The 15193-nt window shown below is 40.7% G+C and overlaps 1 protein-coding gene across 1 annotated transcript in view; it reads right to left on the bottom strand.

The window, feature by feature from the left end:
• Nucleotides 1-3655: 3655 nt before the first annotated feature.
• Nucleotides 3656-15193, bottom strand: part of Grid2 (glutamate receptor, ionotropic, delta 2) — a 1119457-nt gene continuing 1107919 nt past the window's right edge. The window contains exons 17-18 of the mRNA XM_005374673.1: nt 8691-8931; nt 3656-6137 (exon numbers count right to left, since the gene is read on the bottom strand). Of these exons, the coding sequence (XP_005374730.1) occupies nt 5715-6137; nt 8691-8931 (664 nt within the window). The 3' untranslated portion in view covers nt 3656-5714. The remainder of the gene's footprint in view (nt 6138-8690; nt 8932-15193) is intronic.

Below are 15193 nucleotides of genomic sequence, written 5' to 3'. Positions count from 1 at the left end.
ATAGATACAGGAACCCCAGATTCAGCTAAATAGCTGTGATCTTGAAAGTGTTGTGCAACTTAAATTTTTGCAAATTGAATCTTATTTTATTAATAAGAACTTTAGAAACTAATTTGTAAAGACTTCCTACTGTGAGCTGCTTGTGTAGTGAGTAGGCAAGCTGCAATTTGTTTGCTTTTTAATTTCAGGAAGCTGTGCATTATCTTTGCATATGTGTACCTGAATGGGTTTAAAAATATTGATGTCTAATTTTTTAAAAATTAAAAATAGCCATTTAAGTACCTATATTTAATTACAGTATTTATCAGTAGCACCAGGAGGAAAATGAAGTATAAAAATTTTAAGAATTAAAGTTTGCACTTTCATCTTTCAAATCTTGTGACAGGCAAAATATTTATAAAAAACAGCACTTTTCATCTCATCCCTGGTTCTGCTATGCCTCATTCTTTTCTTTTGTGACATGAGTTTCTCCTTATAAAGCTTATGAAAGCATAGATTACTTTTCAATTACTGATAATTAATATCGTAAAATTTTGTGAATTTTTGGTCAGTCGTGGATAGCTTGAGACCTTTGAAATGTACTGTGAATTCCACAGTGGGAAGCTATAGGGTTCCTTCCACAGGAAGCCTGGTTCTCGTCCCTTCTATAGCCTTAAAGAGCCTCATTGATGGTGTACACTCAACAGTGTCTCCACGTATCATGACCAGTTCTGTCCTCCATGCTGAAGAAGTTCAGGAAATACGTGAAATTAGACAAAAGGTGACACTTGGCCCTAAATCGTGTAAGATGGGGACTTCAGATATGAAAAAACATTTCCTAAATTTGAACAGTTTTTGCCTTGACATCAGTATTACACAGAAACAAAGCAAATGGATGCTATCTAAAAAGTAAGAATTTGCACAAGTCAGGCGGGGAAAGGAAAATTGGTCCTTCCTTCTGTTTCTGTCCCTGGGGCAGAACCATGATGTGGTTTAACTGACCCGCCCCTGTCTGATCCAGGCCTCCAGGAGCATGGAGGGCGCGCGCCTGCTGTTACCTTGGGTGGCGAGTGGAAGGCTTTCCATACACCGGGCTTCTAGGCTGTATTAGATCCTGTGTTTTAGTTGACAGAAGAGATGGCCAAGACATTTGGTTGCAACACGAAAAGGAGCCTGAAAAAGGCTGTCTGGTCACCCTGAAGCAAATTGTTTGAATAACTGTAAAACTCTAATTATCACGACTGCCTAGGCCTGCGGGGATAGAAAATGAGCCATTGTGTTCCAAGTCATTCTGAGATGGATGCGGGAGGGTCGGGCTCAGTCTCCGGCGTGTGGGTATTGATGAGGTTAGATAGGAGCCTGCTCTTGGCTTAGGGTAATTTTCACATTTCTGAAAATATAGACTCATGATCTGCAGCCTGGCAAATTTCCAAGTCTTCTTTGTAGAGGTGATGTAGGTCCAGAAGACTCAGTTGGCTCTTGAGACCCTTGGGTTGTGTTGCTCTAGTAAATTGGATTATCCAAGCCCCAGAGGACTGTACTGCTTTGGGGTGACTCCTTCTGCCACCTCAGGAAACATGGAAGGTGAACTCTGTGTCCTTCATGTGAATATGGGACAAGGATGAGCAGGTGGTAGGGCACATCCAGACCCACTGTGAGCATGTGTACGCATGCAGGCTCAACTGCTCAGTGTGGCAGCTTCCACACACAGGCGCTCTGTGAGCCCTAACAGAGTGTAATGACACTCATCTGATCTAACAAAATAACAGCTTTAGTTCCTGATTTTCAGGGTCAGGTAGGCTGGAGTATTTGTTTTTAGAATTAAAAAAATATTCTAGAATGAAGCCAAAGTTTAGCGAGCCCATTGTATTTCATCAATCATCATGAGGTTTATATTTAAGGATAAACCCATATTTACCAGTGCATGAAACTCTTAGCTCAGCTTAGTTATCATACTAATAATTCAGAATATGTTTCTGAATTCAGAATGTGCTTCACCAGAAACTTATGATTATAAAGTAGTAATAATCTGCTGTTCAGTTGTGTGACTTAGAGGGTACATGTAGCATAAATGGATCTTCTCATCTTTTAAAACCTTTTTTTTCAGTTGATGAAGCAAAACCCCATTCAGAAAAGTCTATTTTTTAAAAGGAGTCATTTGGGTGACAGTGAATCACTAAAGGACATTAAAAAATAACATTAATAAGCCAACAGATTGTCTGTAAATGACTATATACAGAAAGAAAGGAAATTTTATGATTTTCTACATACTTATGATTAATTTAAACCTGTGCATGAATTCTAATGCGGTAAAAGAGACAAGCTGAATAAAATAAAATTATCAGGTGTGAGGAGTTCGCCTGTGGCTTACGGTAATTTAGTAGGGCAGGTCCACGTGGTGTGCCCCAGGCCGAAGGAAACAGCCCTAGTCCTAGACAGAGCCCACCTGAGTCTGGCCCTAGTGGGGAACCTGGGCCAATAACATGAGGAGCTGGCTTTCTGTCTGCATAAGGAGCAGGTGGAGGTAATCTGTGCGTCCCTAAAGGAGCAAAGAAGGATCCTGGAGGATCGCAGCCAGCAAGGGGAGGGGAGCAGACAGAAGCATCGTCTCTGAGCTGTCCCCACACTCAGTCCTGCGGAGCTGCGTGCGGGTGACTGAAGGTGGAGTGTTTCTGTTTTGTTTTTAACGTTAGTTTCAAGTCTCAGGCTGTCAAGTTCCAGCTTCATAGCATGCTGTTTGCCCTCCTTTATAAAGTGACGGAGGCAGTCTCAGCTTCGGCAGTTTCTCTTGACTCCAACAACCAAAAAATTATTTTGAACGAAATCTTAGAACAGCAAATAGTTTTACCTAAATTATATTATCGAAATATTTTATCATTTTTATTTACATATATATCCATATTGAGTTAAATGAATTAAATATTGTTCAAATGCAGCAAATAGTAATATATTCGAAGTAATTCTAGAGTTGACTGAATTTCCAAATTAAAAGATTCAGCATGATGAGTATTTCTCTAACAACAAAGCAGTTTTCACCAAATAAGACCCAAGTGTAATAATAACCCTTACTTTTTTTCTTTCTTTTTTTAACATGGAACGCTTCATGAATTGGTGTGTCATCCTTGCCCAGCGGCCATGCTAATCTTCTCTGTGTCGTTCTGATTTTAGTATGTATGCTGCCGAAACGAGCACACTTTTTTTTTTTCTTAAGAGAAAGCATATACTACAAGTCTTCATTCTGCTATTCCTATGTGGTAGTGTCATTTTCATGAAACAGGATGAATTTCTCCCGCCAAAAGAGCTCACAGAGACATCCATGAGGAGAGACAAAAATATTGTTGGATCAAATAGTCTGAAATAGCAGAAAGTCAGTCTTTCATTGCTTTAGAGTGTCCCTTAGTATGGTTTTTCTTTTTTTTTTGTCTTTGAGACAAGGTCTCACTATGAAGTTCAGGCTGGCCTTGAGCTCACTTTGTAGCCCAGACTGGTCTCGAACTCACAACGATACTTGTGCCTCAACCTCCATGTATGGGTTTTAGAAAGTCATTCATTTTTAAATTCTCCTGTTTGCAAAAGTTAATGTGTTTTATGCTTTGATCAAGTGTTAGAAAAATTCAGATCAATCAATGAGAGTAACATTTTCAAACCTTAAAGACTTCAATAGTATGAGAGCAAGTTTAGAAAACATTTTTATTAGACAAATTATGTAGACAAATTATACACAGAAAGCTCTGCCACTCATAACTGAGGCCTCCAAAAATGTTTTGTGTATTTGTATAATAGGCAATACATCAAAATAAGCCTATTTTAAATATTGTACATGGTTAACAGTTTGTTGATAGCTAAAATCACTGCGACATCTGGTATGTCCCTATATAGCTTGTTGTAAAGATTTTTTTGTTTTGTTTTAAAATCAGAGTTATGAATGAGATTATGGATGTTACAAGGGAAAACAAGCTGTGCATGCACTTAGGTACTTGTTACCCTGGAAACAAAATGGTTTTTGCATGATAAGAAATTTTTCTGCCTTACACAGTAGACAATATTTGAAAATTTAGTACAAAACAGTGACAGTACAAGATGCTCCCCAGAACAGAATTAGCATCAAAATATAATATACCTTAAGAATATACCTCTTAATTTCTCCTAAAGCAAATCACATAGGTTGATTCCTACATCAGTCCTAGCCATGGAATGAATTAGATTAAAATAAGTGTATGGCTGCGTCAAACACAAGATAAGTTCTTGCTTCCTACTTATCACACTTTAATTTAAGGATTACAAACGAAGTTCATCCTACACCTCTAACAGATAAGAATGCTACTTTAAAAGGGTTGTGCACAAACAGGCACCGTTTTGCCCTCATTCTTCTATACACTTGGCACTAATGTAAAAAATACATGTCTCCTCCAAATAGAACTGAATAAAAAGGAGGTTCTGATGAGAGCCCGGTGTGGGTGTTACACGTTTTTCCCCAGGATAACAACGTATGACATAATTAAGGCCACATCAATACATCTTTAGGGCTCCTCTCCTCCCCAGCTGCAGGTGTTGTACTGATTGGCTCGCTGCTTTGGAGGAGGACTTTTAACCTTCGATGATCTAGCTTGAAACTCTTCTAGAGCTCTATGCGCTGTAGAGGAGGTGGTTCAGCTAATAGCATTTTCCATTTAGATAATTAATGAAAAGTAAAATTATCAAGGTTAGCTTTATACACTGCTGAATAACAAATGCAAAACCTACTCAAATGAGTTATATCTGGGAACAAATATTAAGTCGCCCTGGATGTTTTAATAACAAAAGTATAAAATAGTCTCTGTTGGCAAACAATGTGTGTCAGAATAACATTAAAGCAACCTGCCTTTTCTAACTGAAAAGACCTCTGGCACTATACATAGCTTCTGTATACAATACTTTTTTTTAAACTAAAGCTTTATTAAATGAATTGCAATAGCAATGGCTGCCTTTGTATATATATACACATCATATAAGTGCATATATATGTATATATATATATATATATGAGATACTAAGTTATTTAACACAATAGAGGCTTCTGCCATATGATAAAGTTTACTGTACATAAGAAAAAACTTTTAATACTGTACAATCACATAAAGGTCATATGCACTGTTGCAGTGCGAGAGAAGTTTTAACTGTAGTCTTGACTGGCATATTAATGGCTTTTTTGTAATCCTAGAAAATTGCATTCCCATATTCTGTGGCCTGAATGGTCTCTGAATTGTTTTACAGACACTGCAGGGTTGCCTCTGGTCCACAGTTAAAGGACACTCAACAGCAGTGGAGCATTTTATGGATGCAGCAGAAGAATGTAAAAAGACTGAAGTTATTGCAATTATATTTTTAAAAATAGAGAAACATTATGTAAGCGGCCTTTATGTAAAATTAATCCTGCATATACTCTTAGTAAGCTCAGTGCACATTTCCTATACTTGAAGTACAGTATATGAAAAGCAGACTAATAGGATCCTAGTATACTATATTCTGGGGGAACACGCTGAGTAATGAAAAAAATGGAGGAAAATTTATGAGAGGAGAGAAGAAAGAGAAAGAAACAGAGGGTAGGAAGGAGGGAGAAGGTGGGAAGAAAGAACTAGAATTATTACTAATAATCCTGATTTTTAAAAAAGTTACATCCATGTTAGTCCCACAATAATACAGCCGCTCCTGGCCGCGGGAGTCCTAAGAAGAAACAGTGACGAGACTTTTGCTGCTCATATGGAGGTGCCTCGGTCTGGGTCGTTCCCCAGATTGAGCCCCAGGGTGGGGGTTGGTTGGTAAGGAATGGATGACATTGTTTTTATAGGACTTCTGAAAAAGCCCCCGTTGGGTGCCCTGTGCCTAAACGGGCCAGTTCGGTGCTCAGGCACGTTGCCAAAAGCGAAACCAGAGGCAGCTTTAGCGGACAGTGTGCGGCTGAGAGTCTGGATCTGCTCTGGGATAAAGGTGGTGGTGGTGATGTGAGTGTTCCTGAAATCACTGATCTGCTCCAGTGCTTGGCGTGTTGGCAAAGTGTCAATGTCCAGAGGGGTCAAGTCAATTGACGAGGTGGAAAACTGTTTATGGGGGCTGTCGTCATCTGTGCACAAGCTATTTACACGTCTATGGAGGTGCTCCAGGTCAATTTCCTTGTCATCCTGGAGATGAAGAAAAAGAAAATAAGGTTCTCATCAGTACTAGCTTCCATGGTAGAAAAAAAGTAGTTCAGCAAACATGTAATTAACTGAACTTTGGGGTTTGGTCATTTAACAAATGTTTACTGAGCACCTAATAGGAGCCAGGCACTGTGCTAGCTTCTGGGAATACCTGTGTGATTGGGAGGTAAGGCTACCTATGCTAGCTATTTTTCTTGCAGTGAAAGGTCTACAATGAGCAAAGTCACATGCACCTAGAGCGACAGGACAGCAGGAAGTGAATGGTCACCATTCTACAAAAGCCTGGCCCGAGGAGATTTGTGCAAATAAAGCCCTATGATTTCAGCAACCCACCCATGCCCCTCTATCCCTTTTTATTTCACATTTCCTCTTTTTTACAGAATCTCATTCCAATTTATACTTTTGTTGCTTTCCACCACTCACTCCTACGTTTCCGTCCTTAGAGGAAAAGGATAGGCTGTACTATTTCACACGAACGTGTGAACGCCTCTTAAAGCGTTGTTTCTTTAATGGGCTAGAGAGGTGTGTGAGATTTATTTGTTAGAAACAGCAAGAATCAACACAAAGAATTAATTTCTAATTAAGAAACTTCATATATGTCCGGTATCCTGAATCGGAGTCAGGTGATACTGTGAGGTAAACAGGACACTTAGCCCTTCAAGTCCGGACATATGAGTGTTAGCTTTAAATTAGGACCGGGTTTATGCTAAATGGCTCTGAACCAACTATGTTTTAAGCTATGCTAATGATGATTCTGTAAGAGTGTGCTTAACAAACAAAAGGGGATAAAAACCTCAGACTTTTGGAGATGAAACCTATTCACAAATCCCTTAAGGTTTTCTCTAAAAGTGAGCATTAAAACATAATACCTGAAAAATTAGAACTGTCAAGAAGCAAAGTTGTCCTTGTTATCCATCTTATTTATAACCAAACTCAGTGAATTAATCTATGAGAATTTAAAAATATCTATTAATCATAAGAGGAGAGAATGCTGTTCAACGGCTCAGGGTTGGCTGTCGCGAGTTAGAATGGGGTGTGCATATTTTTCATTATGCTATTACAGGGATCCTCAGCGAAAAATATTTTGATGTGCATCACTGTGTTTCTTCTCCTTTCTCATTTTAAAATCCAATAAAAATATCCATTAATGCAGTATTATCACTATGACTTTAGGGGGTTGAGACATATAATTTTATGGTTCCCACAGCAACTGTAATACCGTCATCCATCAACAGATATAATAACACAAAAATTTAATATCATATATAGTAATTCAGAATATAAGGAGCATGGGGAGTTGTTAATTTCCAGATTTTTGAGTATATGAAAGCTCAGCTATAATGTTGCATTAATGGGGTCTTTTGCATTGAATCAGCATCAACAGAGATCCCAGAAGCTTATTCGACAAAGAAAATACTACAATAAAACCTGGTTAAATTTTAATTCACCTTCCACTTATTTAGGATGTATGATCATTTACACAAAGTAGCAAGCTACATTTATCTTTGCTAAACCATACTTTCCTTAGAAATGGTGGCGGTCAATTTTGCATATAAGGTGCTAAGAAAGAATCCTTATGCTACTTTAGAAAAATATCTGTTTGAAAGAATAGATTAATATGTAAAAATCTATATGCAAATAAGAAGTCATTTTTACTTGTGCACTGAAGCACAAGCTCTCAGGGTTTGCCCTAGGCAGCAGTGAGCCAAGTTCTACTTACAGGAAGTTCAGTACTTGCTTTGAAACTATCCATCAAAGCAAATCTTTTAACAAATTCAGGTTGTTGTCATTTCAACTTCTGAAGCTCTAGTGAATCCAACTTCATTACTGAAAAATTTTCACAATTTTTGCCCAGTGGAAATAAGATAAATCAACCAAGTAGTTTATTTTAGCTTCCTATTTTCTTTACCATCACAAAATTTGTGACAAAAGCGAGACGTGACACTTTAAGAGATGGTGTGTTTAATTCTGCAATTATTCTGGCAGACACCTAGAAAACATTTAATATGTTGCAGGAGTTAAACTGACTCAAGGTAAGGCTAAAAATGGTATTCTGGAAGATTCCCTGAGATAAATTTGCTAAGTCTGGGATAACTCTATACATCTACACTTATAAAGCAGAAAGCAGTTACTAGTGCTGAAATTAAAATTCTGCTTATTTTTATTGTAATATTGCAGTTTTAAGGCCTAGTATTAGTGACACAAGTATTTATCTACAAGTTAAATGAATAATTGCAGTAGTAAGCACCTTTTATGGATTGGTCAAGGAAACTGTAGCCCTTAAAAATCATTGAATTAAAGTTTATCCTGAGATTTGGGAGAATTTCAAAGCCAGTTGTGGCACATGAAATGGACAGTCTTTCTAGTACTATAGCCTACTCATCCCTTCTCTGACATGAGCTACAGTGAACATTGGCATTGGTCCTACCAACCTTTGCTTTACTTTTGATTCTCAAGGAAAGAAGACATAATGACCATCACCATTCTCCGTCCCCACCCTGCCTAGATATGGGGCCTGCTTGTGGGTTCAAGTACCTCTTTGGACGGGACGCGGGAGCCCTTCCTCTTGTTCCACCACGTCTCCAGCATGGCTATGAGGCAGGAGAGGACGATGCCTGCGGCCAGGATGCAGAAAACCCCAGCAAAGCTCTTGATGTCCAGGGCACCTCCTTTCTGCTTTGTGTCTACGGAGGAGTACAGGTCACATTGGCCATTCTTGGGCCACCATTTGTGCTTCAGGATGTCCATGTCACCACTTTGCTGCAGCTCCAGGATCCTTAGGGGCAAGAACACAACCACATGTTACTGTAGACGTGGCCACTGCCATGGTCTGTGACACCTCCGATTAGAGCCCCACCTCCGCAGGATGAAGCTGTTGGACGGAAATGAGTCTCTAGATCAGGTTTTAGGGGAACGACTTGCAAACCAGAAACACCAGTGCTTTGACCCTGTAGATGGAGTTGTGGCACAGTGCTTTCTTCCTGCATGCTTTTTAAATCTCTCCCTCCCGTTGTCCCTCTTCCCTCCTTCACTTTCTCCTCTTCTTCTTTTGGTTTTATTCTGTAACTCTAGGTATTTCTCCCTGGTCCCTGGTGGTGTGAGTTCACAATTACATTCCAGAACCCCTGTTTTGAGGTGAGTTCAAGCTGCTGCAGTTCTGTGTTCCTTTCCCAAAAACAGAATGGTCCCCTGGATTGTAATGCTTTTATGAGGAATGCTTTGCTGCTTAGAGCAAGACGCTGGCATAATGTCGCCCGGCATATGGCACACACACAGAAATTCAATTAAAATGACTTCTATTATTTAACACAGTGTGGGAGAAAGCCTTGGGACAACTTTGAAGTTGATAAAAATACATCATTTTTGGGTTTTCGCACAACTGATCTAGTTTTCTTTCTAATGCCAGAGGCAGAGTAACCTTCCCTTGGAGGATGGGGGAAGCTGACCAGAGGTGTTCAGAGGCCGTTCAATTCAAGTAGGGAATACCCTTCCTCTTCACACCCTGCCCCAACCCCAGTTCTGGGAGTGGCTGCCCAGACCACAGCTTCATAAAGTGTGGAGTTCTAGAGAATGATTCTCACTTCTGCTCTGCCTGGGACCTGCCTTTCTGCCGTCTTCTAGCGATGCCTCTTGTCACTAGCCAGGAGCGTGTCCTGTTCACAGATGCATGTCCTCAGGTTTCCCTGGGGCTTCCTGGCCTAACAGTGTAGTGCTGTTCAGGGCCATTAAGCCTCTTCTTGGGGATGTGCTCCCCTGTGGCCCTGCGGATTGAACCCAGGGCCTTAGCACGGAGCGACATCCCTAGCCCTTGTTTATAGATATACTTCTGACCAGGTTTTGCTAAGTTGCTAAGTTACCCAGGCAGGACTTTCATGGTGCAACTAGGTGTCCTGGTCACCTTTTCTGTCACCTGTGACACAGAATGTAATGCAGCCTAGAAGCCCAGTGAATGGAAATTGTTCTACAGGCTGCCCATGGTAACAGTAGGCTCCCCGCCCACCATATTTCCCAATGCCTGGACCTTCCAGCTATTAGAGCACTGCAGGGTGGTGTTTGGAGAGAGTGGGGATGGACTGTAGCTGTGGAGTGCAGGAACACACACGTCTGTGTGGAAGGCACTTTCCTGTGCAGGACTAGGTAGGGGAGGGACCCAGCTTCTGGGTCCCTGTGCCCCTGGGTCGGGGCAGAATCCTGGCTACTACCAAATGAGACATGAACTTGACCTCCTAGGGTCATGAAAATATATTTATCAAGAGGAGCACTGTTGTGGTGTCTGTTTAACTGTTCTTCCAAAACCTCATGCAGTCATGGGGCAGAGGGAGAGGCGAGTTTTCAGAGGTGACTGGATCTAGATAGAGTGTGTGATGCTGGGATCAAGGGTTTGCGATGACTAAATAAGTCACCCACTGATTTCTTTGGCACAGTTCTAGGTAGGATTTAAGGGTATGAGTGCTACACCTGCCCTAGGTGGGTAGCCTAAGTACAATGTACAATCTAAGAGACAGAAAGAGGTGTGTCCCTCCCTCCCTTGTTGCTTTTGCTATCCTATGGGAGCCATGAACTGTTCTCCCCCGTGTCGCTCCTCTGCCAGGCCACCCTGCCTTGGAGCCAGCCGATTATAGACTGAAACCTCCACAAACTGTGAGCCAAATAAACCTTTCCTCCTTTAACTTTAGGTGTTGGGTATTGTATCTCAGCAAGGAGAAAAGCAACTAAGACAAGCACAGAAGAGTTTTTAGCTTGGCTTGTAATTTTCACATAATTAGACTTAGGACATACAGCTGTACATGTGCACTCTTGCCTTGGGTCTTGGAGTCTTTGGGACGAGACTTTGAAAGTTTAGATAGCAGGAGAGCAGTCTGGGAGGAGGGCATCAGCCACATGGCTGGAAGGATGAGCACAGTGAGAGAGAGAAGGAGATTTTACACATGGGGGTGGGACTGACACTGAGTTAAGGAGCAGTGAGAGCAGCCAGGCTGACAGGTGACCTCGTCTTTAGGATGAGGCTCTCTTGGAGCCCCTCCCGCAGCCTGGCTGTTCCTTGCTGCTGCTGCTGCCGCTGCTTCCTCTTCTCCTTCTGCCTCCTCTTTTCTTCTCCTTTTCCTTCTTCTCCTTACTCCTTCTCCTTATTCTCTCTCTCTCTGTCTCTCTCTGTCTCTCTGTCTCACTCTCTCTCTGTGTCTGTCTTTCTCCTGTGTCTGTCTGTCTCTCTGTATCTGTCTGTCTCTCTGTGTCTGTCTGTCTCTCTGTGTCTGTCTCTCTCTCTGTGTCTGTCTGGAGACTGCATCCAGGACTTTTGCACCAAGCTACCTCCCCAGGCTGGGCTTGAACTCTCATTCCTACTGCCTCAGCCTCCCAGCGTGCTGGAATTCCACCGCTGGCCATTCCACCCCTTCTCCCTAGTTCTTAGGAAACTGAATTTTCTAATGTTGTTGCTTCAGAGTGCTGCCAAATACAGCAGCTAATTAATAAAATTTTCTAAACTTATTATGAATAATGAGGATTTACATGCCATCCACACTCCAGGGTCTATCCCAGATGAGCTTATCTTCATCTCCAGACTTTGCAGAGTGTATTGCAGCACATCAGTACCCAGAGGGCCTCTGTGAGAAAAGGGCCACTTGGTCACTGAGTTTGAGAAACACACTCCCGAAAAATGACAAAGATGTCAACCTGTGCAGTAGCTAAGAAGATCTGAAGAAAAGAGAATCTGCCTGAGTTTGTTTAACTCAGCCTCTCCCAGAGGTAATGTAACTCCCTTCCCTCATTTTCTCCCCAAGTAACATGCTAATAACCTGTGAAGCTTTGAAGAATATGCCTGGGAAATAATTCTTTGCTCTGCAGAAGCAACTGTCACTGTGTTAGGATTGTACAAATCTACAATCATAGGCTCAAAGACACTTGCTTGGCCTGTCACGTGTACCATTGAAATGATGCTTGTATTGGTGATAAACTGATAAAAAGTTTTGGTTATGATGAATAAGTTCTAGAGTGCTTCCTCTAGCTAAAAATGCATATTGTGCCTTAACATTTGTAATGGGTTAGAGGAGCGCTATCTCATGTTAAGATAATAATAATAACAATAATATAACAATGATATAATAACAATAACAAGATAATGGCAAATCATGTAGATATTTTCCTATCTAAAGGCACAAGGTAGTCACTGCATATCTTAAAGAAAACACTTAGTCATCTTTAAACAAATAATTCACCTTAGTTTGAGTTTCTGAGTGCATGTCAGTATGAAGGAAAAGTACAGCAAGACTTGCTCAGTGATGGTACAGTTGTTCTTCAATATCCACAGGGCACTGTTTCTGCAATCCCACTCAAGTTGTTTCGGTAACTAGTACACTACTTTCATGTAAGCTCTGCATACTCTCTCTTATACATTTAATTATCTCTAGATTAGTTACGATACCTAATACAATCTCAACACTATAGATGAAAGGCAGTCAAAATATATAGGGAATGTTTAAATTTTAAAAATTTATTACAATAAAAGACACATTGCTATTAATTCCTCTTAAAATACCCCCCTCACTTTGAACACACTTATCCCACAGTTCTTGCTACTTTCTAAAGCAGTTCTTTCCCCTTTCATGAGTGTCTTTACAAAGTGCGAAAAAAAATACAGTAAATGCTGCTGTCAAGGGCTACTCAGTGAAAGGCAGGCTCACAAAAACGTGATGCTGTGTCCTCATCCACCTTATTCACCAGATCTGGTGCCATTAGACTTCTGACTCCCCCTCAGTGTAAAAATAACTGTGAAAGTTAAACATTTGGAGTCAGCTCAGGACACTGAGTTAGCCCCAACAGCTCAACTGAAACTTCCTGAAGCAGGACTTCGAGAACTTGTTAAGTAGTTGCTATATACTCTTGTTCAGGAATGATGACAAGGAAAAATGTCTGTATGTGTTCAGTGCAGACTCAGTTTTCTTTTGTGAGTAGTTTTCATCTATCATTTGTTGAGCTGTGGGTGCAGAACCCATGGAGGCAGAGGGCTGACTGCATCTGAGCACAAAATGATGTCCCGAGTTACGTTGCTTTCCTGTGCCCGCTGCAGGGTATCGGTCAGTGTCTATGAAAGGGTCAGTGTTTTCTCTCACAGTCATTCCCACTCATAATGCTTGCAGGTACTCGATTCATGCCTCATCCGCTTCACAAACTGCATGTTGCCATCCACCAGTCTGCTGGGCACCGTTTTTGGAAAATGAAGCTTTCCTAAGATCCTACTCTTTCTTCTTATCATGGAAGTCATTTTCTGATTTATTTTATTTCTTCCTTAGTCACCTATTCATTCAATAAATACTTAGACAGAGACCACATGCCAGGCATTTCTTGGGGTACAACATCTAAACGGCGACTGCACATTGACCCAGTGTGACCGGTCGAAGCTGTTTCTAATGCCCTCTGTTCATGTTCACTTACTCTCATCCATTTGAAAAGGGATTCCTGCCTACTCCTTTTCCTTTTTGAAGTCCAAGAACCCTGTGTTTCATGCACCTACTCTGTCTCCTTATATTTTCTAAACTTGGAGAATATTTTAGCTTTTACAATACTTATTAAAGTATATACATTATATATCTTCATTTCAATTCTAATAGGAGTTAAAGGAAGCAAATAAAAACAATTTGTTTAAGTGTAGATTTTTTTTTTTTTTTTTTGGAATTCACCCAGGTAAGTGATAGGAGCTCTTGGGGGAGAGGGAAGGGTCTTCTCCCAGTGCCTGCAAGTCTGGCCAAGCCACAGAGGTCTCTTTGTACAGTTACTTCATGGTCCTGGGAACCGCGGCAGCCAAAGCACTGCAGGGAGGCCCCATTTCTGCAGGTACACAGAGCATGTGGGCCACAGGATCCTTGGTCATGCTCTGACTGCTTATAACCAACCCTAGGAACACAGCCTGGCATTACGTAGTGTTGGAAGGGACTGAAAATGTTCCCAAACCAGAGGGCCTGTCACAAAATCCTGCTTCAAAATCAAAGTCCAGTGCTTCTGGAAATTCCATTAGAAAAGTCTAACCTACTCTGCTTTTATTTTTTGTTATTTTAATAAAAATTTGTTAATTTTATTAAATGATTTTGCTTGTTAACAAATACGAATCAACAAAATTTAAGGATTAGGCAAAGAAAGGTTGGTAGAGCATAATGTACTACAGGGACAATTGACAGGATGAATTTTTGCAATAAATAAGGAGATTTGTTCTCTTTTCAAATTTCAGCATGACATGGCCCTACCAAGTACAGTTTAAAAACACATATAAAACACAATGACATACAGGTCTGACAGTGCAACAATTTAGGTGCAAGGTTCTTACTGAAGGCAAAAATTGTTTTTGGCATCACAGACCATAACCTATTTTGTTATGTGTGCAGTGTCCACAAGATGACAGTGTTTGCTCATAGAAAGCAGAGTCACTGCGGTTCCTTTACCTATGTGCTGAGAATGTATATAGACTTCGTGGTGCTGTAAACACTTACACCCTAAACAACAAAATTAGCTGTTAGACTGTGATAAATAATTGGATGCCTGAAACCTTTCCTTGAAGTGTAGTCAGAAAAATCCCTGCCACTTATACCCTGCTTGTTTCTGAGGCTTTGTGGCGAGTTCATGCTACCCCACATAGAAAGCCCTTTGCTCACTGCTTGGCATGTACAGGCTGCTGTCACTTGAAAGCCAGTGGTATTGTTAGCATGTGTGACCACCATTCTTTCTTTGGACCTGCCCAGTACTTCCTTCTTAACGGAGGGTTATATGTCTGTGTGACTCTGCAAGTGGTCGATTCATTGACAAGAACATGGAACTTCCTTCTTTTGCAGAGAAGCATTACAAATTTTGTGATCTCATTGAACAGAAACAGTTTAGAAGTCTATAAAACTGAACTGAAGTTTGAAATGGTTAATAGATCTATCCTGCATGCATTGAATTCTTCACTGATATAAATGAGCAAATTTCAGGGCAAGGCAGTAGGGAAGCAAGAAATCCTTTCATTTTCAAGTAAAAACATTCAACAGGCTTTGGAGTTCATCGTGGAAAGC

The sequence above is a fragment of the Chinchilla lanigera genome, unplaced genomic scaffold (genome assembly GCF_000276665.1).
Source record: "Chinchilla lanigera isolate Chin_1 unplaced genomic scaffold, ChiLan1.0 scaffold00004, whole genome shotgun sequence".
NCBI classification, from domain to species: domain Eukaryota; kingdom Metazoa; phylum Chordata; class Mammalia; order Rodentia; family Chinchillidae; genus Chinchilla; species Chinchilla lanigera.
Note: the sequence above shows the minus strand (reverse complement) of the source record. Positions and strands in the feature narration are given on the sequence as shown.